This window comes from Suncus etruscus, chromosome 14 (genome assembly GCF_024139225.1).
Source record: "Suncus etruscus isolate mSunEtr1 chromosome 14, mSunEtr1.pri.cur, whole genome shotgun sequence".
In the NCBI taxonomy this organism is placed as follows: domain Eukaryota; kingdom Metazoa; phylum Chordata; class Mammalia; order Eulipotyphla; family Soricidae; genus Suncus; species Suncus etruscus.
The window spans coordinates 91,512,425-91,540,224 of record NC_064861.1 but is presented as its reverse complement, the minus strand read 5'-3'; the positions used below and the strand labels follow the sequence as shown (position 1 = coordinate 91,540,224).

Genomic DNA, 27,800 nt, shown 5'->3' with positions numbered 1-27,800 from the left:
TGGTTCCTTTTCAGAATCCTTAATCAGATATCAACATAATATGCCTTCTGAGTGACCTCCCACTTACATAATCTCATGAACCTTGTACCTGTTGTACTTTATAGTGTACTGACTGGATTAAAATCAATAGACCTCACAGGAATTGTTTCGACTTTATTCTGAAGTGGATCTTCTGTGTGAACAGCCTTAAACCATGGAACGTAAGATCCTCCGCAGAGATGAAGCCAGAAAGATTGAAAACAATGCCACAATTCATGGCGTGTTTTTCTTGGGTGTTACTCTCACACCTGCTTTCCTGACAGAAGAGTGGCATAATTTTGAGTTTGCTGAAGAAAATGTCTTGATAGTGACCTATCCTAAATCAGGTGAGGCGGGCAGTGGCGGGCACTGTGGGGGCATTGATGGGAGAAGTGAGTCTTTCTGCAGGTCAGGACACCGGTCTCCTGGGAACTGGGTGTGGAATCTGGAATAAGAGACAACGTAACAGTTTATGGGTGGGAGGGGATAAAGATATTAAAGTTTGAGGAGGACCCATAAGAGAGAATCCTAAGACAATGTCAGGTGTTCATACAAAGGACAGTATAGAACACTCTTGGCCCCAGAATAGAGTAAGGAGACTGAAATAAATAGAGGAGAGAAGTCAAAAGATGGATTTGAAGTAATGGGGGGTCAAGACAGAGAGTCAGGGGATTCAGGTGAACTGAGGGTGTTAAGGAAGGTGGTAAGAGCTAAATATACAAGCCATAGAGTCCACAAAACTATAATCAGTAGATCCAAAACTTTCATAGCTGAACTTGAAAAAGGTGCCTGTTATAATGTTGGGCTTAAAGTGGAGGAGGTATGGGACAGATTTGGGAACATGGGTGAAGGGAGTTTGCATCTGGTGTTTGTGTTGGTGCTGAAATATCATATATCTAAAACTCAGCTAGGAAGAACTTTGTGAACAAAAGTTCTTTAAATAACAACAATTCAATAATAAAGCAAAGAAAATAGAAGGGCGGTGGTCTAGAAATGGAGGAAGAGAAAGGACTGTCCACCTGAACTGGATCTGAAATTCCTGCTTGAATGTTTAGTCTTCATGTAAGTCATAGATTTTTTTAAATATGATTTTATTTGAATCATAGTGGACTACATATCGTTCACAGTAATATTTTAGGTGCATATTAACAATGAATCGGGAATTCTCATCATCGAATTGTCCTCCCTCCACCTTCGTTCCTGTCTTGCTTCCCATATCCTCCACCCTCACCCCCGGGGCTGCTAGAATGAGTGGTCCCCACTGTGCCTAGCTTACTACTTAGTGATCTTACAACTGTTTGGTCATGGTACCTCCATTATATCCCCCTCTAATTGGGAGGCGGGACTAGATAGTTCAAGTTATGTGGTTTTGTTGGAAGAAAAGGAAAGTAATAAAATAGGGTAAAAAAATCAAATACGCCAAAAATGGGCGGGGTCCTAGAGGCTCTCATCCTCGGTTTGAGAGACAAAGGGGAAAAAGAAGGCGAAACACCACAACAGTATAAAAAGAAGTATCAAATAAAATATCCAGTGAGCACTACAGCAATCAAAATAGGCACCACATAATAGCCATGTTCTTGAAATACAAACATGACAGAGCACAAAACGAAAGAGGAGAAGAAAGAAAATCAATAAATAAATAAAAATGGGGAAAATAAGTTCAATATCCACAGCAAATCAAAGACAATCGACAAAAACTAGATAGATAAAAAAAGATTATTTTGTGCTTTTTGTCTTTTTTTTTCCCCTCCTTCATAGGCACAGTAAGCATTGGGGTCTTTCGAACAGGAATTCCCTTGGCCTAAGAGATGCAGGGTTTCTCCACCCTTGAAGTATATTGTCATGGGATTAACTATAGACTCCTTTCAAGTTAATTTACTCTCTCCTTGGTGATTTTGTGGTGTGTGGAAGACTTTTGCTCCGTCCAGGGTGATAAAATCAGACCTCTGTATCTAGAGATCTCGGTCTCTGCACAGGTCAAGGAGTGGAACTTACGATGAAGTCTTTCTTTGTGGTTCAAGAAATTCTGTTCCCTCAGTGTCAGCTTTCTTATAGAGAAAGCTTTAAGGATGGGCGGAAGACAGAGAAATTCTAGAGTGCTTCCAAAAATAGAGAAAACACAACAATTGTTTTGATTACTGAGATACTAGAAGTGCCAATACTCCTGTGCTAATGTCCACTCTCCGACCTTTGGAGCTTTAACTATGTGGTCACATGCCAAGGGTTAGTTTTCACTAACACTACATAGTCCCTTGCTTATTTTCTCTGATAACCACCTCCAGTTAGATCTTCTGGTGTTTGTCTTTTTTCCAAGACTCCCCAATGAAATGAAGGAAGAGCCAGACATCATTCTTTCTTTGGATTACTAGTATCTGACATTGTGCATAGAGACTTCATCTTCTTCCTCTGCTCCCTTGATTTCAGGCACTTGGAATGTTTCCCCATTCTTGACTCTTGCAAACAGCCCTGCAGCACACACGCTAGAACAGTGTGTTTGCTGTCCTGTATATGAAGACATCATGTCCAAATGAACAGTCATCATTTCTCCCTTCTTTAATTCAGGAACAAATTGGATGATCGAAATTCTTTCCCTGATTCACTGCAGAGGAGATCCCAAGTGGGTCCAATCTGAGTTCATCTGGAACCGGTCACCCTGGATAGAATTGGATGGTCCTTATAAGACTTTAAAGAAGAATAAATGCTCACCTTTTATTTCTTCCCACCTTCCAATTCAGTTCATGCCCGAGTCATTCTTCAGGACCAAAACGAAGGTGAGTGTGTGATGGTCAATATACGTCTGATCGATGAGAGATGATCCCTAGGATCATCCAGAAGCAATCAGCAATGTATCTGTAAGTGGAATTTATAGGGGATTTACAATGAAGTGAAGAAAGTGACCAGACAGCACCTATGTCTTCTGCCCTCTCAGCTTTTATTCATAAGTCTGGGGCCTACCAAATCCTTTTATTTTTCCACCTGAAAAATGAAAGAATAGGGGAGTGAAAGGGTATTCTGTGCTCTGGAGTTCTCTGATTGCTATGTCCCTAACAGTCAGCTAGTCTCCCAAACTCAGTTTAGGGCAGGTAAACCCTGAATATTAAGAATGACAGACAGGGCCCGAAGAGATAGCACAGCGGTGTTTACCTTAAAAGCAGCCAATCCAGGACCTAAGGTGGTTGGTTCGAATCCTGGTGTCCCGTATGGTCCCCCGTGCCTGCCAGGAGCTGCCTGAGCAGACAGCCAGGAGTAACCCCTGAGCACCGCTGGGTGTGCCCCCCCCCCCAAAAAAAAAGAATGACAGACAATAACATGGACATCCAGGATAGGGCATCATTGAAACTTGAAATTTTGGAAGTAGTTAATAGTCTGTAAGTTTCTTGCTTGTTTGGTTAGTTGCTGACTTTTGGACCAAACACAGCATGCTCAGAGGTTGCTCTTGACTCAGATATCACTTCTGGTAGGCTTAGGGGACCCTATGGGATGAGGAGGATCAAATCCAGGTCAGCCCATTGCAAGGCAAAAGCCCTCCCTGTTGGCGTGTTTTAAAATTTCTCAATATCAATCAGACTGTGAAGACTAAAATTAAATCCCCCTCAGTTATGTTTTTTTTTACTGTATGATATTTTCTTGGATATAGAAGAGGATGATTAAAACAGGAAATTACTAAAGTCTAAAATAAAAAATGTTTTTTATTTTGACTATGATTGAAATCAATAATGTTAAGCTGTATTAACAAGTCAGGCAGGGGCAAAAATTAACACAGTGGGTAGGGCATTTGCCTTGCATGTGACTGAAACAGGTTTGATCCATTGCATCTCGTAGGGTTTCCCCTGAGCACAACTGGGGATTGTGTCTCTCCCACAAAAACAAACAAACAAACAAACAAATCAGATAGTCAAGACTAGTAACAAATGGCTTCACTCATTTGTGCTGTTTTTTTTAATGGGCAAATAGGACTGGAGCTATAGTCCTCTTGGGGGGTACTCACCTTGGATGCATCAGTTTGAGCCCCCCATATGATTCTCCTGAGCCCCCAGAAAAGAGCCCTGAGATCAGAGACATGATTAAACCCTGAGCATCACCGATGTGCCCATTAAAAATCCTAAAAATGAGGAAGAAAATCAAAATGAAAATAACGCACACTTAGATAAAAATTATATCAGCAGTTTCCCAAATAGTGGGGAGGGTTGGATAAAAGGCAGTTGGTGGGTATAAGGTAGATTTTGAGAGACACTAAAAAGCACACACTTGAAACCTAGCCATGTTCAATATCCATGTTACCACATTATGAATTTTACTCAGAAGGATTATACATGACTTGCATGATTATCATTTATCCCATTTTTTCTATTGAAGGTGATTTATGTCATTAGAAATCCCAAAGATGTTATTGTATCTGGCTACTCGTTTTGGAAGGGTGTAAGCTTTGCTCAAAAAGCAGAATCAATGGATCAATATTTTGATTGGTTCATGAAAGGAAATGGTAAGTGGGAATTCGGGGACTTTGAGTTGGGTGTAGAGTCCTTCATGAGATCTTATTTGATGCCCATCTAATACAATCATGGCTGTTCCCAAAGAAATCCCACACTGTCTTTGGCCATGTTGTGTCCACTTTTCATTTCTATGTCCATCACAAAACACCACTATTCATCCTGTGTGTTTTCGGATCCACAGGAATGCAGAGTTGGCAGCAAAAGGATTAGATTTCTCTTCCTCTGTTTCTCCAATGGCAATAAGCTTTCATTTCCACACCTGAAAAAAACACCTTGAATTCTGAAGGCATCTTTCTTTCTTTTTCTTACTTTCTTTCTTTCTTTCTTTCTTTTTCTTTCTTTCTTTCTTTCTTCCTTCCTTTCTTTCTTCCTCCTTCCTTCCTTCCTTCTTTCTTTCTTTCTTCCTTCCTTCTTCCTTCCTTCCTTCCTTCCTTTCTTTCTTTCTTTATCTTTCATTCTTCCTTTCTTCCTTTCTTTCTTTCTTTCTTTATTCCTCCTTCCTTCCTTCTTTCTTTCTCTCTTTCTTTTTCTTTCTTTCTTTCTTACTTCCTCCTTTCTTACTTTCTTTGTTTCTTTCTTCCTCCTTCCTTCCTTTCTTCTTTCTTTCTTTCTTTCTTTCTTTCTTCTTCCTTCCTTCCTTCCTTCCTTTCTTTCTCTCTTTTTATTTATTTCTTTCTTTCTCTCTCTCTTTCTTTCTTTCTTACTTTCTCCTTTCTTCCTTCCTCTTTTCTTTCTTCCTTCCTTCCTTTCTCTTTCTTTTTCTTTCTTTCTTTCTTTCTTCCTTCCTCCCTCCCTCCTTCCTTCCCTCCTCTTTCCTTCCTTCCTTCCTTCCTTCCTTTCTTTCTTTCTTTCTTTCTGTCTTTTTTATTTTTCTTCCTTCCTTCCTTCCTTTCTTTCTTCCTTCCTTCCTTCCTCCTTCCTTCCTTCCTTTCTTTCTTCCTTCCTTCCTCCTTCCTTCCTTCCTTCTTTCTTTCTTTCTTTCTATCTTTCTTTCTTCTTTCTTTTTGGGTCACACCTTGCAATACTCAGGGGCTACTCCTGGATCTATGCTCAGAAATCACCTCCTGCAGGCTCTGGGGACCATATAGGATGCTGGGATTCGAACCACTGTTCTTCTACAGGCAAGGTAAACACCCTACTGTTGTGCTATCTCTCTGCCCCCCCCCTTTTTTTTTGTTCTCACTACACAATTTTATTTTTCCCCATTCTCCTGTTATGTTATTCCTTTAATTTTCTTTAGTTTTTGTTTTTTAATATATAAAATATTTAAGCACAATGATTTACAAGCATGATTGTAGTTGGGTTTCAGTTATAACAGAATACCCCTCTTCCCCACTGCAACATTCCCACCACCAATGCCGCCCCCATCCCCACTTCTGCCTGTATTTTAAACAGGCATCCTTGAATGCATCTTCTTTGCAAAGTTCCCACATAATCTCTTGTCCTAGAAGGAAAAGCTTTATGGTTTGTAGCCTGACCTTCTATATTTGACCCATTTCAAGGCTGGAGAAATAGTACAGCAGGGATGTGCTTGCCTTGCACAGCTTAACTCGGTTTAATTCCTAGAACCCCAGATAGTCCTCTAAGTTTTGCAGAGTGATCCCTGAGCTCAGATACAGGAGTAATCCTTGAGCCCTACAAGAGATGGTTCCAAACCTCACAACAAATTCAATCTTTTCAGACTCATTTTTAGTCGAGTGTTTCCAAGGATGTAAGCTAAGCCTTGGGGCCCTACTTTTTTTACTTGGATACCCAGTTTTTTCAACATCACTGCTTGTTGTGAGGGGTGGGTGACAAGTTACTTACGTGTTCTTGACTGAGTCACAAGCCTGGTGCTAGTTTTGTCAGCTTGATGTCTGGCAGTAATTACCAAAATATGATCCAACACTTTCTGAGATAACATGAATTATGCATTAATTTGATTTTTGATCATGTCGCTTCTGGCTATATTGGTTGGACAGCAGTTAGGTGCATGTGTGATGTCTGGTCTTGGTTTCATCTATTAATATATTGGAATTTTTTTCTAGTCGACATTCCATTTTTGCTTGTTCATTTTATTTTATGCCACACTCAGCGGTGTTCAGGGGTTACTTATGTCTCTACAATCAGAAATTACTTGTCAATGATTAGGAGACCTTATGGTATGTCAGAGAATGAACTGCATGGAAGGCAAACACCCTCCCTAATGTACTGTTGCTCTGGCCCCAACATTCCACTTTTAATAAGACTAAAAGTTTTGTGTTCATACTCGTGAGACTCCCTTATTCTCAGATTACTACTATGTTTTCCTTAGAGACACCTGCCCTGAAACCCCACGTACCTACAGAATATCCACCAGTAATGCCCCTGTGGGTGCTAGGATGATCAGTACTGACCCCATAATTATGCTAGTAATTATGATTACAATACTGATGAATTAGAAATTAATCCAGGAAGAGCTAACAACCCAAGTGAACATGACATAAGATAACTTTAAAAATAGAGTTGTCAGGGGTCAGATTGATAGTACATGCACATTGCTGACCCAGCGTAAACCCAGAGAATCTCATATGGCCCCCCTGAAGAATGATCCCCGAGTGCAAGGCTAGAAGTAACTTCTGGTCCATGCAAGGTGTAGACCCAAAATAAATAGAATCGTAATCAAAGTTATATGGGTCTTACTATGGTCCACAGATAATATACACTTGTCCTCCTCATCCTTGTTCTAGGGATAGATGGGATGTGATGTGAGGGAAATAATGCAGTTGAGAGGATTTATGCAGATGCAATACTTCATACCTCAGTACAGACTTTGGACAGCAAATGAGGAGGAGTTCCTTTGTGCCAAGGTCCATCTGATAACATTTAGAACCATACGTAGGCGTGTCACTTTCCCAGTGCAAGGGCAAATATTTCTCAGTAGCAAATCCTTTAATCATTCTTCTCAACACTGATATAGTTTTGTTCTTGAGAGATGTAGATCTCCTTCATATATGCCTGCTGCACTTTATTTATATTTTTTTCAGTTTTTTTATTTTAAAGAAAGTGTATCAGATAGTTGAAATAACCAATAATAATACATTTGTTTCAATTAAGGAAAAGTAAATTTATTAAAAATAGAAAGAAAATGGAAAGATATAAAGAAAAACAAAAAATAAAATGGAAAATAAGAAAAAGAAGAAAAAGTTAATAGCAAGTATATTTGTGAAAATTATTGTATCTCTAATAAAGTCATTAATACAATAGCAGAAAGTTTAGTAATCTCTTTTTTAAAGATAAGAGATAAAAAATACAATAAAATGGTGTGTGTGGCAGTTGTGCATAGGCACATCAAAATATGGGGAAAGTCAGAAGGAAAATACTTTGACCTAAAAACAGGGAGACCTTACCCATGAAGAATTCTAGCATAAGACCAACCAGGCTCCAGGCATACTAAATTGTCTAATCCCAATGTCTTTCTCTGTGGTCCCAGTAAAAGCTCTTCACAATCACGATTGTTGCTGTTATGTTTCTGAGTTGCAGATTCTGGTTTCTGAACTACAGATCCTATGCTGAATCAGGGTGACTTGGAGCATCTTCTGGTTTTATCTCACCATTAGGTGGCAATGCAGAAAACCCTGCCCTGAAAGTAGATTGTTTTTGTTACCAAGTCACCAGGATGTCCTATGAGCCCACTCTGAAGGAAGTTGCTGCCAGAGCAGCGGTAGGGCCTTCCCTGGAAGAAGTCAGATTCCTAGTGCTTGTGTAGAAAAACGTGCCTGCCTTTCATATTGGCAGAAGGTGGGAGTCCATAGATAGGGTCAAAGGTTCAAGGGTGAATGGTCAATGTCTGATCTTCTATAGCCTAAGCCAAATCACTATGATATGTGTTCAGGGTGTAAGGTCCCACTGCAATAAAAATTTTATGTGTTCCTATATCTATTGGATAAGAACTTGATTGTACACATAAGATTTCCCTCATTTTAATGTGTCTATGCAAAAAGGAACAATGCCACATTGTACTAATGGTGCATAACAAGTTAAATAATCCTGATAACCTGGTCCTAACATAAACTCAGAACACTAAACTTTTAAGATATTCCCTACTAAATATCCCTAATATTTCTATTTAGATATTCCCTACTAAACAGATATTTGAATGGTACTAAATGCTACTAACTAGATTAAGTAGTATTTAAAGTAGATTTAAATAGTACTAAATAGATATTAAATATTTAAGTAGATATTCCCTACCAAATAGATCCAAACAAATGTGGGAAAATGCCACTACATAAGAAGATAGACCATATGAGTTATACCTATTAAGGAACTACATCTAAAGAAATATTCAAAGGAGAAATACATGTTCCCTTTAAGTCTTTTGAAATAATCTGAGTGGGGGTTAAAATTAAAAGAACAGCTTCAGCCTGTGATCTGGTCTTGTGGAATCTAAAAAGTGGCTCTCAGCAGTCACATGTTAGGCCATTTTCTCGAGCTGGGAACTTCTCAGAAACTGAATTGGTAGCGAGCAACAGTCCACAGCAATGGCAGGTGGGGGAAAGGGAGCTGCCAAGAGCAAATTAGCAGCAGTGGCAGTGGCAGCTTCTCAGGCTAAGAATCTATCTTTTCACTTTGGGAGCTGGTTGACAGCTGGCTGAGGTGGGGGGGAATGTTCTGCTTCCTGAGGAGTTAAGAACTGATGGTTAAAAAGGTTAAATGGGGGGAAAATAATAGATGGGGGTGAGAAAGTGAAGGGATAGAAAAGAATATGTAAGGTGGTAAGCAAAGGGAGGAAGGAGGGGTTATCTATAACAGGGGAAAGAACAATATATAACATAGACATTATCTATATTGCAGACATACACAAACATTGAGGTGGCCAACACATACACTCATGTGCACACATAGACACTGAGGATTGATCCATGAGTTCCAGTTGAAAAGATGAACCAGGTAAAATGGAAAAAAATGTTTAAAAAATATATAAAGTCGGCAAGAAGGATGAAGGCCATTTTCTAAGTCAATCATGACTGGTGAGGTTAAACTTTACTGAAGAAAGTCATTGTGGGTTAAATTGTGTACGGAGCATTCTATCTTTAAAAATATCTTTATTTAAACATCTTGATAACAAACATGATTATGGTTGGGTTTCAGTCATGTAAAGAACACCCCCCTTCATCAGTGAACATTCCCATCCCCAAAGTTTCTAATCTCCCTCATCCCCAACCCACCCCCGCCTGTATTCTAGACAGGATTTCTACTTCCCTCATTCATTCTCATTATTAGGATAGTTCTCAATGTACTTATTTCTCTAACTACACTCATCACTCTTTGTGGTGAGCTTCATGAAGTGAGCTGAAACTTTGAGACCTCCTCTTTTTTGTCTCTGAAAATTATTGCAAGAATGTCTTTCACTTTTCCTTAAACCCATAGATGAGTGAGACCATTCTGCATCTTTCTCTATCTTATTTTACTCAAAATAATAGATTCCATGTATATCCATGTATAGGAAAATTTTATGACTTCATCTCTCCTGATGGCTGCATAATATTCCATTCTGTATATGTACCACAGTTTCTTTAGCCATTCATCTGTTGAAGACCATCTTGGTTGTTGCCAGAGTCTTGCTATGGTAAATAGTGTTGCAATGAATGTATGTGTAAGGAAGGTATTTTTGTATTGTATTTTTGTGTTACTAGGGTAAATCCGTAGGAGTGGTACAGCTGGATCGTATGGGAGCTCAATTTCCAGTTTTTGGAGGAATCTCATATTGCTTTTGATAAAGGTTGGATTAGACTGCATTCCCAGCAGCAGTGGATAAGAGTTCCTTTCTCTCCACATCACCGCCAACACAGCTTGTCCTCATTCTTTGTGATGTGTGCCAATCTCTGTGGTGTAAGGTAGTACCTCATAGTTGTTTTGATTTGCATCTCCCTGATACTTAGTGATGTGGAGCATTTTTCCTGTGCCTTTTGGACATTTGTATTTCTTTTTTGTCAAGTTATCTGTCCATTTCTTCTCCCCATTTTTTATGGGATTAGATTTTTTTCCTTGTAAAGTTCTGTCAGTGCCTTGTATATTTTGGCTATTAGCCCCTTATCTGATGGGTATTGGGTAAATAGCTTCTCCCACTCAGTAGGTGGCTCCTGTATCCTGGGCACTATTTTCTTTGAAGTGCAGAAGCTTCTCAGCTTAATATATTCCCATTTGTTAATCTCTGCTTTCACTTGTTTAGAGAGTGCAGTTTCCTCCTTGAAGATGCCTTTAGTTTCAATGTCATGGAGTGTTTTTACCACCGTGTTGTTCTATATACCTTATGGTATCAGGTCTGTTATCAAGGTCTTTAAACCATTTGGATTTTACCTTTGTACATGATGTTAGCTGGGGGTCTAAGTTTAATTTTCTGCAAGTGGCTAGTCAGTTGTGCCAACACCACTTGTTGAAGAGGCTTTCCTTGCTCCATTTAGGATATCTTGCTCCTCTATCCAAAATTGGGTGATTATTTGTCTGGGGAACATTGACTACTCAAGCCTAATCCACTGATCTGAGGGTCTGTCTTTATTCCAATACATGCTGCTTTGATAACTATTGCTTTGTAATATATTTTATTTATTTATTTATTTATTTTTGGTTTTTGGGCCATGCCCAGCGGTGCTCAGGGGTTACTCCTGGCTGTCTGCTCAGAAATAGCTCCTGGCAGGCACCATATGGGGGACCATATGGGACACCGGGATTTGAACCAACCACCTTAGGTCCTGGATCGGCTGCTTGCAAGGCAAACACCACTGTGCTATCTCTCCGGGCCCTGTAATATATTTTAAAGTTGGGAAAAGTAATGCCTCCCATATTCTTTTTTCCAAGGATTGTTTTAGCTATTCGAGGGTGTTTATTGTTCCAAATAAATTTCAGATGTGCTTGGTCTACTTCTTTGAAGAATGTCAAGGGTTTCTTTAGAGGGATCACATTAAATCAATATAATGCTTTTGGGAGTATTGCCATTTTAATGATGTTTATCCTGCCAATCCATGAGCAGGATATGTGTTTCCATTTCCATGTGTCCTCTCTTATTTCTTGGAGCAGAGTTTTATAGTTTTCTTTGAATAGGTCCTTCACATCTTTGGTCAAGTTTACTCCAAGATATTTGAGTTTGTGTAGCACTAATGTGAATGGGGTTGTTTTCTTAATGTCCATTTCTTCCCTGTCATTATTGGTGTATAAAAAGGCCATTGATTTCTGTGTGTTAATTTTGTAGCCTGCACACTGCTATATGAATCTATTGTTTCTAGAAGCTTTTTGGTAGAATCTTTGGGGTTTTAAGTAGAGTATCATGCCATCTGCAAACAGGGAGAGCTTGACTCTTCCTTTCCTATCTGGATGCCCGCGATATCTTTTTTTTTTTTTCCTAATCGCTATGGTAAGTACTTCCAGTACTATATTGATTAGGAGTGGTGAGAGCAGACAACCTTGCCTTGTACCAAAATTTAGAGGGAAGGTTTTTATTTTATTTCCATTGAGGATAATAATTGCCATTGACTTGTGGTAGATGACCTTGACTATATTGAGAATGATTCCTTTCATTCCCATCTTGCTGAGAGTTTTGATCAAGAATGGGTGTTGGACCTTATCAAATGCTTTCTCTGCATCTATTAATATGATTATGTGATTTTTACTTTTCTTGTTCTTTTTTTTTTTTTTTTTTTTTTGGTTTTTGGGTCACACCCGGCAGCGCTCAGGGGTTACTCCTGGCTTCATGCTCAGAAATCGCTCCTGGCAGGCTCAGGGAACCATATGGGATGCCAGGATTTGAACCGATGACCTTCTGCATGAAAGGCAAATGTCTTACCCTCCATGCTATCTCTCCGGCCCCACTTTTCTTGTTTTTAATGTTGTGTATTATGTTGCTAGATTTACAAATGTTAAAACATCCTTGCATTCCTGGGATGAAACCTACTTGATCATAGTGAATGATATTCTTGATGAGCTATTGGATTCTATTTGCCAAGATTTTGTTGAGGATCTTTGCATCTGTGTTCTTCAGGGATATTGGTCTGTAATTTTCTTTTTTGTCAGCATCTCTGTCTGGTTTTGGTATCAAGGTGATGTTGGCTTCATAAAAGTTGCTTGGAAATGTTCCCATTTTTTTCAGTTACATGAAATCTGATTGATCTCTCAAATGTTGACAGGGCAGTGTTGAGGTCTCCCACAATTATTGTTATTATTGATGTCTTCTTTCAAATATGTTAATAATTGTGTTAGATAACTTGCTGGTCTCTCAATGGGTGCATATATGTTTAGTAGTCTGATTTCTTCCTGTTGCACATATCTTTTGATTAGTACAGTGTCCAACTTTGTCACTTGCAACTTTTCTGAGTGTAAAGTGGTATCATTGAATATTAATATGGCCACCATATGGAGCATTCTTAAAAACGATCATAATTTTCAAATTTAGAAAACTACGTGCTATGGCAATGAGCATAGTAAGAGGAGTCTATACCATGAAATATTATCTAGCGGGTCTTGAGCCTCCAGGTTCCTTTCCTAAAAGCAACCAAAACCATGAGCATTATGGTATAATGGTAAACTACGTACAATTGCAAACAGATTACAATAACATATTCAACGAATGAACTTTGTAACAGGAGTTTATGGCATGCAGCTGCATATTCCATTGCTACCTGTGGACATAAGCATTAAATCAGGGTTGGCAAACAAGTTCGACACAAAGAGCCAAAATTTTAAACTATGAGTCAGAGAGACACACCACGAAGCGACCTGCCAAAACAGAAAAACACTCACACAAAAGCATATAATTTTAACAATAATATATTAAACACATATTTCAATTTGCCATTTTGAGTGAGGGTAAAAGTCCTGTTCACCACCCCTGCATTAGATTATATTAGCATGCATAATCCAGTAAAAAATAAATAGAATTTTTTGTCATAACATCATAATGAGTGCTGTCTTGAGTCCAATATATTATACAATTGCAATGTGGAACTGGGGTGACCAATCTATATCTCCAAGTACCACTGTGGACAAAAAGATCAAGAAGTTATTATAGACATAGTATAATTAAGAAATTAAAACTATTTATAGAAAGTACTGTAGTGGGAGTCCATGGCTTCCAAATGCTCTGCACCCGTTTCTGTGGAGAAAGCATTATACCATTATTATAGACATCTATAAAGAGCAGTTGATTGGACACCTAAATCTAAACAGCTATAGTCATTCTTTACATTAACATTTAATATAATTAAATAATTAACATTTAAGAAAATTTTTGACAGAATGGGCTATTGTGCAATTATATTGTGTAGGGTTGTTGTTATTACAATTGGAGATTTGGTTTGTGTAATTGGTCTTTGAGTAGCTCATTTAGGGTCGGTTTGGTTAGTACAAATATTGAGGGTTCTTTTTAGTCTGAGAATGGTTTTAACCCTCCCTCTCATATACAAGAGAGTTTCTTTAGGTAGTGGACTCTAGGTTGAAAGTTTCTTTCATTCAGTAGTTTGAATATGTCAATCCATTGTTTTTCTTGCCTGGATAGTTTTAAATGGATATCTGATTTGATTTTTATGTTGTTTTTTCTCCCTTACTGCTTTATTTATTTATTTTTATAATATTTTTATTTAAGCACCATGATTACAAGCATGTTTGTAATTGGGTTTCAGTTATGAAAGGAACACCACCTTCACCAGCACATTTCTACCACCAATACCCCCGATCTCCCTCCTCCCATATCCCCTGCCTGTATCTGAGACAGGCATTCTACTTCTCTCTCTTATTAACATTGTCATGATAGTTGTTAGTGTAGTTATTTCTGTAACTGCACTTACCACCCTTTGTGGTGAGCTTCATAATGTGAGATGGTCCTTCCAGTCCTTGTCTCTATGGTCTCTGGGCATTATTACAATAATGTCTTTATTTATTTATTTATTTATTTATTTTTGGTTTGGGAGGCCATACCCAGTGACGCTCAGGAGTTACTCCTGTCTCTGTGCTCAGAAACACTCCTGGTCTAGGGGACCATATGGGATGCCCAAGATAAACCCATGTTCATCCTGGGTCATCCACGTGCAAGGCCAATGCCCTACAGCTGTGCTATCACTCTGGCCTCTACAATAATGTCTTTTATTTTTCTTAAAATAAAGAAAATAGAGAAGTGAGACTATTTTGTGTCTCTCGCTCTCCCTCTGACTTATTTCATTTAGCATAATAGTTTGCATGTTCATTATGTATAGGGAAATTTCATGACTTCATCTCTCCTGACTGCTGCATAATATTGCATTGTGTATATGTACCAAAGTTTCTGTAGCCATTGATCTGTTGAAGGGCATCTTGGTTGTTTCCAAATTCTGGATATTGTAAATAGCACTGCAATGAAAATGATTGTGCAAAAGCATTTTTGTATTACGTTTTTCTGTTTTCAGTTTTTTGAGGAATCTTCTTATTGCATATTGTTTTCCATAAAGGCTGAATGAAATGGCATTTCCACATCAGTGAATGGGAGTTCCTTCCTTTCCGCATTCCTGCTAGCACTGATTGTTCCTGTTCTTTGTGATGTGTGCCAATCTTTGTGGAGTGAGATTGTTTTGTTCTTTGAGATGTGTGCCAGTCTTTGTGACATCATTGTTGTTTTGATTTGCATCTCCCTGATGACTAGAGATGTGGAGCATTTTTTCATGTGCCCTTTGGCCATTTGTATTTCTTTGTGAAATTGTTCATTTCTTCTTCTCATTTTTGATGGGGTTAGATGTGTTTTTCTTGTTAAATTCTGTCAGCACCTTGTATATCTTACTTATTAGCCCCATATCTAATAGTTATTGGGTGAATAGTTTCTCTCATTCTGTGGGTGGCTTTTGCATCCGAATTGCTATTTCCTTTGAGGTGTAGAAACTTCTCAGCTCAATATAGTTCCATCTATGTATTTCTGCTTCCACTTGTTTAGAAAGTGCTGTTTTCTCTTTGAAGATGCCTTTATTCTCAATATCATGGAGTGTTTTACCTACGTGTTGTTCTATGTACGTCCTGGTTTTAGGTTTGATATCAAGATCTTTAATCCATTTGGATTTGATGTTTGTGCATGGTGTTACATGGTCTGAGTTTTCATTTTTGCATGTGGCTGACCATTTATCCCAGCTTTCCTTGCTTCTTTTTTATTTTATTGACCTTTTATCAAAGATTAATTCTATGTCTGGGAGTATTCTCTAAATACTCAAGTCTATTCCAATGATCTGAGGGTTTGTCTTTATTTCAATACCATGCTATTTAAAAAATTATTGCTCTGTAATACAATTTAAAGTTGGGGGAAGTGATGTCTCCTATATAACTTTTCTTAAGGGTTGCTCTAGCTATTCGTGGGTGTTTATTTTTTAAATAAATTACATGAGTGTTTGACTCACTTTTTTGAAGAATGTCATGGGTATCTTTAGAGAGATTGCATTAAGTATGCACAGTGCTTTGGGGAGTATTGCCATTTTAATGATGTTAATCCTGTCAATCCATGAGCAGGGTATGTGATTCCATTTTCTGTGTCCTGTTTTATGTCTTGATGAGTCTTTTGTAGTTTTCTTTGTATAGGTCCTTCACCTCTTTAGTTAAGTTGACTCCAAGGTATTTGAATTCGTGTGACACTAATGTGAATGGAAAATTTTAATGTCCATTTATTCTCTGTCATATTCTCTGTCATTATTGGTGTACAAGAAGGCCATTGATTTTTGCATGTTGATTTTGTAGCCTGCCACTTTGATATATGAATCTATTGTTTTTAGAAGCTTTTTGGTAAAGTCTTTTGGGTTTTCTTTTCTTTTTTTTTTTAATATGTAATGCTTCACGAATTTGCATGTCATCCTTGCACAGGGGCCATGCTACTATTTTCTGTATCATTCCAACTTTAGTATATGTGCTGCCTAAGTGATCATGTCTTTAGGGTTTTCTAAATATAGTATCATGTCGTCTGCAAACAGTGAGAGCTTGACTTCTTCCTTTCCTATCTGGATGCCCTTTGTATATTTTTCATGACTAATCGCTATTGCAAGAACTTCCAGCACTATGTTCAATAGGAGTGGTAAGAGAAGGCAGCCTTGTCTTTACCAGATTTTAGAAGAAAGGCTTCTAGTTTATCCCCATCGAGAATAACATTTACCATTGCTTTGTGGTAGATGACCTTGACTATGTTGAGAAAGATTCCTTCCTTTCCCATTTTGATGAGATTTTTTAAATCAAGAATGGGTGTTGAGGGCCCAGAGAGATAGCACAGCGGTATTTGCCTTGCAAGCAGCCAAACGAGGACCTAAGGTTGTTGGTTTGAATCCCGGTGTCCCATATGGTCCCCTGTGCCTGCCAGGAGCTATTTATGAGCAGACAGCCAGGAGTAACCCCTGAGTACCGCCAGGTGTGGCCCAAAAACAAAAAAAAAAAAAAGAATAGCTGTTGAAACAACAATAAAAAAGGATGGGTATTGACCTTATCAAATGCTTTCTCTGCATCTATTGATATGATCGTGCATTTTTATTTTTATTTTTGTTAATATGGTGTATTGTGTTGATTGATTTATGTATGTTAAATCATCTTTGCATTCCTTGGTCGTGGTGTATGACCTTCTTAGTGAGGTGATGGATTCTATTTGGTAGGATTTTGTTGAGGATCTTTGGATTCATCAGAGATATTGGTGTAATGTTTTTCTGTTTTTTGTTTGTTTGTGTTTGTTTGTTTGTTTTTTTTGCAGCATCTCTGTCTGGTTTTGGTATCAGGGTATGTTAGCTTATAAAAACTATTTGGTTTTCTGTAATCTTTAGTTCTGGAAGTTTCTCTGCAATGATGTCCTTGACTGTTGATTCTTTCTGGGACTTTTCTTTCTGTGTTTCTGGGACTCACTCCAATTATTCTTATGTTGTTTCTGTTGAATTTATCAAAGACTTCTGTTTTCATCTGCTAACATTCTTTGAGTACTTTTTCATTGTCTTATCATTTGCTTTAAGGTTCTTTTCAAATCTCTTTTGTTTATGGAGTTTTTATGCATCTCATCTTCCAGCTCACTGATTCTATCCTCAGCTGCTGTTACTCTGTTGAAAAGACTTTCTATTGAGATTTTCATTTCATCTACTGTAATTATCAGACCTTTATTTCAGTTTGGAGTTTTCTGATTTCTATCTTCATAGCCTCTTGATTCTTATTTGCATTCTGTTCAATTTAATCTATGCTTCCTTTGAGTTCTATGAACATCCACCATATTTCTTCTCTAAACTCCTCTTATCTGAGAGGCTCACTAGGTGGTTGGCACTTTCCAAGTCATCAGAGCTGCCATCTTCATTCTCTACATCTGGTTGGCCTACATTGTTTCCCCATTGTCACCTTTGATTTTCTTTTTTTTCTATGTGTTATAGTGGGTTTCATTGGCTAGAAGATGCATGCAACCATGAAGCAGAGAATCTGGGATTTTCTGGTTCCACCCTCCTTAATTATTTCCAGCTCTCCTTAGATCACGCAGCTTCTTCAAGGGCTTCTGGTGGTTTGGTCTCAAAAGTACCAGCCAATCATCAGGCTGTAGTGCTTTACAATGGCATTCAACAGCAATCAGTCACTAACCCCCTTGAGCATTTCCAGCTCACTTCTGATCATGCAGCTTCCCAGCTGCTTCTGGGCCAGGTTGGTCTCAAAAGCCATAGCAAATGGTCTTCTGTAGCCCTTTGCAATTTCCTTACTTCTTTCAAGAGTCGATCTCTCTCTTTGTATTTTTTTATTTATTTATTTATTTATTTTGACATTTGGATTACTAAATGCCTTGGTGTTATTCTGTTATGGTCTATTTTGTTTGGCACTCTTTTGCCTCTTGAAATTGTAGAGTAACCTCTTTCCCAATGGTGGGAAGTTATCTGCTATTATCTCCCTCACTACTTGCCCTTTCCCATTTTCTTCTCCTTCTGGAATTCCTATAATTAAGAGATTTTTTTTTCTCTTGTCTTTTTTTTATTAAGCACCTTATATTTTTTGCAGGGTTTTGTCTCTCCTTTCTTTTTTGACTTCTTTATCACTGCGTGTAATTTTTTTTCAAGTTCGTCTATGCAATTTTCCACCTGTGTAATTCTACTATTATGGCTTGCCAAAATATTTTTAGTTCCTTAAGCTCCATTTCTATGGATTCACTCGTCTTCTGAAAGAGTTCTTTGAGTTGGTTGAATTGTTTGTCTATATATTTTTTAATTTCACAAGCTAGTGACTCCTTGATTTCCATTTTATTTTGTTTTGTTTTTGGGGGGTATCACACCCGGCGTGCTCAGGGGTTATTCCTGGCTCTATGCTCAGACATCGCAACTGGCAGGCTCAGGGGACAATATAGGGTGCTGGGACTCAAACCACCATCCTTCTGCATGCAAGGCAAACGCTTTAACTCCATGCTTTCACTCTGGCCCTTTGATTACCATTTTAAACCTTTAAGTGTTGATTTTAGGTCCTCATCTTTAAGGTTAAGGCATTTGGCTGGACTTGGAGATTTGCCAAGATTTTTTTCTGTATTACCACAGTAAATATCTTTCTGATGGAAGAAAGGGTGTTTCAGCAATGGCACTGAAACCAAGAAGGAGGCTGAGGGAAGGTTGGGAAGGAGGCCCCTTTGAGCTTGGTGGAGCGGGTTAGGATGGGAGCCTCCCTGATCCCTCCCATACACAGGTCTGACTGTCCCCAGGGAACAAAGAATTTCTTCAATGGTGTTGGGACAAGGAAGGAGGCTGAGAAAAGACTGTCCTTTTGCATTTGGTGGAAGAGATTAAGGTGTGAGTTTCCCTAGTCCCTCCCCAAAACAAATTTGACTGACCCCAAAGAGCAAATAAATAGTGATAGCACTGAAACCAATAAGGAGACTGAGGGAAGGCTTGGAAGAAGCCTCTCCACAAGCTTGGTGGAGGGAATTAGGACTGGAGCCTCCCTCTTCCTGCCCAGAGACAGGTCTGACTATGTTCCCAAGGAACAAAGATTCAGCAATTGGCCTGTTACATTTACTTTCTGAACACACTTATCATTGCTTCTCTATCCCTTTATTTGTTCTCTCTTTTTTTCTCGGGCCACACCCATTTGATGCTCAGGGGTTACTCCTGGCTACGTGCTCAGAAATTGCCCCTAGCTTGGGGAGACCATATGGGACGCCAGGGGATCGAACTGCCGTCCATCCTACACTAGTGCTTGCAAGACAGACAACTTACCTCTAGCACCATCTTCCCGGCCCCTATTTGTTCTCGTTAATTTTTATTAAACATGGATTTACCAAGTTGTTTCATGATATGGTTGTTTCAGGCATTACAAGGACAAAAACCAATTCCATCACCAGTGTGACCTTTCATTCACCAATGCCCCCAATATCCCACCCACCATCCTAGCCTGCCTCCAGCAAGGCACGGAGTTAATTTATAGTACTGTTGCAACACAAAGGCAAATGAAATTATAAAAAATTAAATGACAGGGGTCAATTAGAAATAATCTTTATCTCTATGATGTTACAAAAATCCTTGGATTTTTGTTCATCCTAGTTTGCATTTCCTTCAGTCTTACTATTTAGGCTCACTTGGTCTGATAGATTTCTATGGAACTTCCCCACCAAATTTCCTGTGATACTACTGGGATGACATAACTAGAAAATTTTTAGGTGTCAAGTGGTAACATGGTCCAAGATATATAGGTATGAAACAAATGTAATGTCTTGGAAGTTTGATAAGGTTAAGACAAGGATTTGAAGGCCAGAGCAATGGCATAGTTGTAGGACATTTGCCTTGCATGTGGCCAACCCCAGATGGACTCTGGTTTGAGTCCCAACATCCCATATGGTCCTCTAAGCCTTCCAGGAGCAATTTCTAAGTACAGAGCCAGGAGTAACCCCTGAGTGCCAACAGGTGTGACACCCCCTCCAAAAGATGAGGAGTTGGGTCTTTTCTGTTGTAGAGTGTAGGGGGTGGCACTGGGCTGAAGTAGTTCATGCAGAAAGGAAAAATTTTCCCCTACCTTTCTGAGAATTCCAGATATCAGCCAAGACCAGACTACTTAGGAACTTGGGAACTTGGGTCATTATTTTCTTTTGAAGGTTGGTGGAGGAGCCAGGCCACTTTTCTGCTGGGCTTGGTGTCTGCTGGGTTTTCTGATGATGGTATATTTGTGTGTGAGGTGGATTCAAACACCTTCCACAAGATAAGACCCAGTTTCAATCCAGTAGCCTGATCTCACATGAGAGGACTTGATTGGTCATATACTTTGATGTCAGTCATAGAACTGGGACTTTTTTGTTATAGATGTATGGGGTGGTGTTGTGTTGTCATATTATTTCTTCAGCATAAATGGAAGGTTCTTTCTCTTCCTCCCCTCAGTCATGTTTGAAAGTCTTATATTTAAGATCATTTACTTCAGAGTCATATGCATTTCGTGACTTCCCCTATACGTGTGCTTCCGTCAATAATTCCTCATGCAATTTGACTTGCTTGTCACCAAATCATATAATTGTGGACCATTTCTACTAGAACCCATGTCACTGTTATCTGGATTAGACGTTTGCAAACTCCCTGTAAAGAATCCTATTGAATTTTGTTCTAAATTGGCCTTTTGTTTTGTTTTGGTTTGGTTTTTTTGCGGACCACAACAGCAGTGTTCAGGGATTTCTGCTGAGAACTTAATTCTGGAAATGCTTGGGGAACCATATGCCATGCCAGGAATTGAACCTGGGTTGACCACGTACAAGGCAAACACCCTTCATGCTCTATCATTCCAGCAAACTTATATTACATGATACAACTGTTACAAAGTCCTGATGTGTAATTCTTACATGTGGGCAATTCTTACATAAATATCTGTGTTTAAGAAAAGAGTTTTATTTGAATGTATAATATAGCTCATGTAAATATGAGTTCAAGGTATAAGATTGGCTCCTTCACTAGTGAATTAAGAGCTCATTTTTCAATGCTCTCAAAAATTCATTGCATAACCATTGACAGTGGTAAACCAACAATTGGGTACTATAAACAAACTGTGCGGAGGGACTTTTGTGCTTTCATTTTGTCTTTCTTTATTTCAAATTTTTCTTTCTTAAAGGATAAGTGTTAAAAAAATACAGTAGTAAAGGTGTGAAAGTGGCAATTGCTGTTATTTGCATAGGCCTAGCAAAATATGGGGGAAACGGAAAAAATCCTTGGCCTGATTACAAGAAGGTAAGGGTAAGGACTGAGAAGGTCTTTGGTAATATCACTTGGAAAGTCTCATCATCTATCTCCTGTACACACAGGAAAACTGGTTTTCAAACATAGTGTAAAGTCAAACGTGGGGAAAGAGAGGACATTTCCAAGGGACAATATCTTCCATGGCAATAGTCAAAGGCAGATCTTTAAGAGAGATGATATATTCAAGACCCATGTAGCTATGTGTTTGCATAAAAAAAAATGGGTTGCCTAATCTGCTTGCAGGGCAGGTCTCTCCGCATCTAATGGTAAGATGAACTAGAGGATGGTCAACATCAGCCTGACTTCAATAAAGGAAACCACAGAATCCAGAATCTTTAAATATAGGAACCTGACATTAACAACAGCTAAAGTGCGAAAAAGTTTCACTGGGACCACAAAGAATGACTCAGGGGTTGGACAGACTGGTATGCCTAGAACCCAGAATCAGTCTTATGGCAATAAACTTCAGGGATGAGGCCTACTTGTAATCAGGCCAAGGATTTTTTTCCCGTTTCCCTCATATTTTGCTGGGCCTATGCAAACAACAATGATTGCCACTTTCACGCCTTTACTACTGTATTATTTTTAACACTTATCCTTTAAGAAAGAAAAAAAAAACAGTTACTTAACTTAAAAATAAATAAATAAATGACTGTAGTAGAATGCCTGTCTCGAATACAGGCAGGGGATAGGAAGGAGGAAGGGAGGACATTAGGGGGTGGGAATGTTGCACTGGTGAAGGGGGTGTTCTGTTTATGGCTGAAACCCAACTACAATCATGTTTGTAATCATGGTGCTTAAATAAAAATTTAAAAATAAAAAAATGGGTTGCCAAGATGGGAAATCTATAGAGACCCTGAGAGAATACTAGGAGAACATGGAGTGTACAGACAAGTCAGTATGCTCATTGAGTTCTGACATGTAGGGAGGCTTCTAACATGGGATTACCCACTCCTTTCTCTACCTCTGCCTCTCTGCAGTGCCTTATGGATCGTGGTTTGACCATGTTCATGGCTGGCTATCCATGAGAGAGCATAGCAACTTCCTGTTGCTGAGCTATGAGGAGCTGAGAAGGGTAAACTCTTGTTCCCCCATCCTTCCCGCACCCCTCTGCCCTCTTTCTCCTCCTTCCCTGTGTCTCCAACCACCTTCTCTGCAGAGCAGAGGCATATGATGGGTCACCTTTGGTGAGAACAGCTAGTGTCAGGAGTGTCCCACTTTTGGTGAACATTCCCCAGGTTCCACACTCTTGTCTGTGAATCTTTTACAGCATGGAAAGGTGTGTCCTTATTGTCGAGAGACTTGAATGTAGGAGAGTCAAATGGACATTGGGTCTCTCCTTATGATAGCAGTGGTGCTGCTCATTGGGGGTGGTCAGAGAGCAAGAGCTTGTGGAAACAACTGATTTTCACACCCAAAAAATTATACCAGGAGGCAACCTCCTGTATCACTTTCCAGTCAGGCTAACACAAACAAAATACCCTCTAAATAGAAAGATGAAGAAAAGGAGTGACAGCACAGCTGTAGCGTGTTTGCCTGGCAAACACTTATCATATACGGATCTATTATATACAGACCCTGGTGTGATCCTTGGCATCCCAGTTTGTCTCCTGAGCCTTACAGGAGTAATTTCTGAGTACAGAGCAAGGAGTAAACCCTGTGCATTTCCAGGTATGCCCCACCAAAAAACAAACAAACAAACAAAAAGAAAAACATGAAACTAAACTAAATTAAAATAAAAACAAGTAATTGAGTCTGTTTAAAAAAATAAAGAGAAAGATGGAATTATCTGACTTGGGCAAGTACTGAGATGAGATCATCTCTAGAAGAAAACAGTGCAAAACCAGAAGCTGAGCCATTGAGATCAGATGAACTCTGTCACTAAAAAAATGGAGTTAAAACAAAGGCACAAGCTTTTATGCTTCCACCTGTCAATCAGCAGTTCCACCCTGTCACTGGGAATTTTCTATTTTCCAATGGTACCTTCCCAACATTTACTTTGATACCCAGGCCAACTAACTCATTCTTGAGGGAGGGAAGAGCCTTTCAGTTACCTCTACAAGCTTCCTGACAGCTATTTATAAAGCTGTAAGTTTCCTTGTGAAATTTAACCAGGACACTGAGAGGAATTGTCCATGAGTTCCAGCAAAGTCCTTCCGCAGAGCCATACATATTTCTTGTCTTCTCCTGCAGGTTCCCTGTATGTGTCAAACACTGTATGCAGGAAGACACTGTAAATAAGTATATGGTACCCTTAGAGGTATTTCTGGAATCAGTTTTACTTGATGGAGTCTTACATATTTGTCAACTCCTCTCTGGCATTGTTCTTGGTTATAGGCATCTAGCAGTTTTTCAACATTGTACTTACTTATGTGCCAGAACCTGGGTTGCCCACCTCTAGGCCTCTCACTTCTTTTTTTTTTTTTTTTTTTTTTTTTTTTTGGTTTTTGGGCCACACCCGGTAACGCTCAGGGGTTACTCCTGGCTATGTGCTCAGAAGTTGCTCCTGGCTTGGGGGACCATATGGGACACCGGGGGATCGAACCGCGGTCCGTCCAGGCTAGCGCAGGCAAGGCAGGCACCTTACCTTTAGCGCCACCACCCGGCCCGGCCTCTCACTTCTTAAGGCTGCATTGTTCCTCCTTTTTTCTACCTGCATGACTTTTTCCCCCTCTCATCTACTCTCAGCAATCTTCCTCTCTCCAGTCCTTGCTCTTCTGTGGTTTCTTCCAGGACCTGAGAAACACTGTGAAGAAGATAAGTCAATTCCTGGGTGTGGAATTAGACCAGGAAGCCATAGAATCAGTCCTCAAAAACTGTTCCTTCCAAGTTATGAAAAATAATAATATGTCCAACTATTCATCCATTGATGACAGCCTTATTAATATAAAACAATTTCCCATGATGAGAAAAGGTAAGAGAAAATTTGTGTGTTGTACAATAGGACACTAAGTTTGGGACCATGAAGTGACTGAATTCACACACATACATCACCCATCACCCACTGTTCCTCTCCCATAGCCGGTGTGGGAGAAATTCTCTCAGAGTCATGATCTATGGCTCCAGACACTGGCTGAAGCTAATCCTGGCTATTGGGAAACATATGTGTGAGATCCATAGACTGATCTCTTCAATCAGAGCTTGGTATGGACAGGTCTGTTCTACACGAAGAGTGCTGGTGAATCTCCACCTGCTGTTAAACAGATCAGGCTGAATGACCTGAAAAGGGGGCACTCAGACTGGGGAGAGGAGATGGCCACATGTGAGTAATCCCTTTAGGGATCAACATATCCAATTCTCCTGATCAAGGAAATGTCTCAAAGAGTTTTTTATGAGGTGAGAGAACAGGACAAATTTTTTACTTGGCTGAAAACCTGTCTTGCTATAAGACTTTTTGAGGTGGGCCAGAGTGATAAGACAGTGGGGAGGGCATTTATTTGCCTTACATGAGGCTGACCTGGCATCCCATATGGTCTTCTGAGCACCCCCTGGAGTGATTCCTGAGAAATCCCTGAGTACTGCCATTGTGACCCAAAAACAAAATTAAACAAACAGGAAAAAACTTTGCAAAGTATCTGTATAACATACAATATATTCCCCATCCTTGGAATCAAGATGAAGAGTTTCCAGGATATAGAGAAGAGTAGCAAGGCCAAAACCTTTTGCTCAAATCTATGCAACACATTGTTGTATAGAAAGGAGGAAATAAATCATCTTCATATTCAGCCTAGTAGGGCTGTCGAACAGGGCTATGGTGTCAGGGAGTGTCACTCTGCTGGCCTTGTTAACAGGATGCATTCCTGAACTCTTGTAATTATTGTCATTTTGATATGTTGTTTTTATTGTTGGTTTTAGAATGAACAGTACATTTGCCAAGGTTTGAAGTTTAATTAAATTTCTTTCACTTAGAATAGGACCCTATATTTTGTAGTTCATACCACTGCATTTTGGAAACAGGTACATTTACTCATATGTCAGGGCTGATGCTATTGATGGCTTGATTGTTTGAACATCTGGGGTGACAGTATGTATGTGGTAAGGACAATACTCATGGGCATAGTTAACAGAGAACTTTCCTCAGTGAAATTTCTATCTTTGAAAGTTTCATAAACACATAACCCCTGACCAAGGACTTCAAAACTGCATTTGAAGTTAAATTATTTAAGATATAATTATCAAAATGAAGCCCTAAGAATCAGCCACAAGAGAGAAATAATCACTAGTACAATGAAAGTTAGAAATAATCTGGGGAAAAAACTGGGCTCTGAAAGGAAGGAAAGTGATAGGCATGATACCATTCAGTAAAAATATTGCAAATTACAGTGTCTAAAAGAAAAAATGAAGAGAGAGAGAGAGAGAGAGAGAGAGGCAGGTAGTGGGTATTGGCAGGCACCTGTGGGTATTGGTGGCAGGAAATGTGCACTGGTGAAGGTACAGATGTTGGACATTGTATAGCAGAAATTAAATCACAAGCCATTTTCTATCCATGTATCTCATGATGATTCAATTAAATAATTTATTTATATATAGAGAATCAGACCTAAACTGACATGGCTATATAAGAAGCCATATAATATCCATATAAGAAGTAAGATAATAGATACAGGTGAGTCCAAGGAGAGAAAATTAAGAAAGCACATCCCACCAAGGGGGAGAAAACTCCCCAAATGTCCCCAATCATTCTGACATTTAAATCCTGACATTGCTATCTCCATACTAAGATTAGTTTGGAACAAATTAATTTCCATTTTTTAAAAGGAAAAAGGGGGTCTGGCGAAATAGTACAGGGCACAAAGTATTTGCCTTACATGAACCTGACCCAGATATGCTCCTTGCCTTTCCCCCTTTCTCTGCCTTCTCCAGGCACCATCAGGAGTGGTCCCTAAGCACAAATCCTAGAGTCAAGTCTGAGACTGCCTGGTGTGGCCCTAAACCCAACCAAGAGAAAAGAAAAGAAAAATATCTCTAACCATCCTTGCCTGCCACACGTTTACTCAAGTGAAGACTCTTTAGCTGTCCTTTTCTGCATCAGGCTCTTGCAGAGTTAAGGGCTTACTTTTGGCTCTGTGCTTAGCTATTTGTTCTAAAGAGGCCCATAGGAGCATATATAGTGTGAGTGGCCAGTCTCATGTATGGGAAGCATCTTAACCACTGTACTGTCTACTTAGGTCCCAAATAAATATTTTAAAAATGTATGTATATAAATGCAAATAAATGTTTTTAAACTTCAAAAAAAGGTGTTATATCTGGGCCAAAAAATGTCTGATTTCGTAGATCTGACATAACCTAACCTGTGTCTCTTCTTTATTTTTTGTCAGGTGTTACTGGGGACTGGAAAAATCATCTCACAGTGGCCCAAGCAGAAACCTTTGATAAACTATACCAGGAGAAGATGAAAGATCTTCCTTCAGAGCTGTTCCCATGGGACTAACTCCAATAATGTTCAGGATCTCATATAGATGTGCATCCCTGTTGTGCTTCTGACCAGGATAAGCCTGGAGTTGTGTATATGCATGTGATTTTTAAAAAATCTTTTATTTCTTCCTGAAGATAATGAACTTATCTTGAAGAATGAACTCTTTGCATTTTTGAGAACATTGCCAACTCTCTCACCTGTGTCCTGCTTTCATATTTCACTGGCAACCCAGTTTTTGAAATAAAACATACTTGCATGTTTCACACAAATAAAGATTATTGTGATGTGTTACTTTTTTTTTCAATTAAAATAAAACAAAGCCAAGGAAATGGGATCAAAGAGTGGTATTAGAGTGTTTATGAGTAAGAAAGAATCTTCTTGGCGTCAGTTAATGTCTATGCTAAAGGGCTGAGACTGGGTCCTGCCCTCTCTTCTCAGTATTGTCCACAATGTGGATTCAATTCATCAGGCATCAATCACCCTACTTCTACACTGGGTCTGTGATCATTAGATTTTGTTTCTCAGAGCTTATGGAGGTGACCTGGAGCTCTTGATGGAATATTTGCTGGCCACTCTCTGAATACCCTGTAGTTGGTTCTGTCTCTCTGGGATCCCCTGCACATCTCCTTGGCAGACTGTGCCCCCTCAGCCTTTGGACTGTTTTTTTAAAGAACATTCCCCTTTACCAGTGCTACATTTCCATCACCAATCTTCCCAATC

General features: G+C 39.2%; 2 protein-coding genes and 1 non-coding gene across 3 annotated transcripts in view; 1 reads left to right on the top strand and 2 right to left on the bottom strand.

The window, feature by feature from the left end:
* LOC126027521 (sulfotransferase 2A1-like) overlaps positions 1-27,800 on the bottom strand; it is a 158,705-nt gene that overhangs the window by 122,458 nt on the left and 8,447 nt on the right. The gene's annotated exons all lie outside the window — the stretch shown is intronic.
* Positions 194-27,173, top strand: LOC126027529 (sulfotransferase 2A1-like). The gene is made up of 6 exons (XM_049786520.1): positions 194-410; positions 2,581-2,789; positions 4,375-4,501; positions 22,645-22,739; positions 24,398-24,578; positions 26,983-27,173. The coding sequence occupies exons 1-6, from the start codon at positions 194-196 to the stop codon at positions 27,093-27,095; spliced, it is 942 nt and encodes a 313-aa protein (XP_049642477.1). The 3' UTR covers positions 27,096-27,173.
* Positions 16,287-16,393, bottom strand: LOC126029232 (U6 spliceosomal RNA). The gene has a single exon (XR_007502875.1). It is a non-coding gene; the product is annotated as a U6 spliceosomal RNA (small nuclear RNA).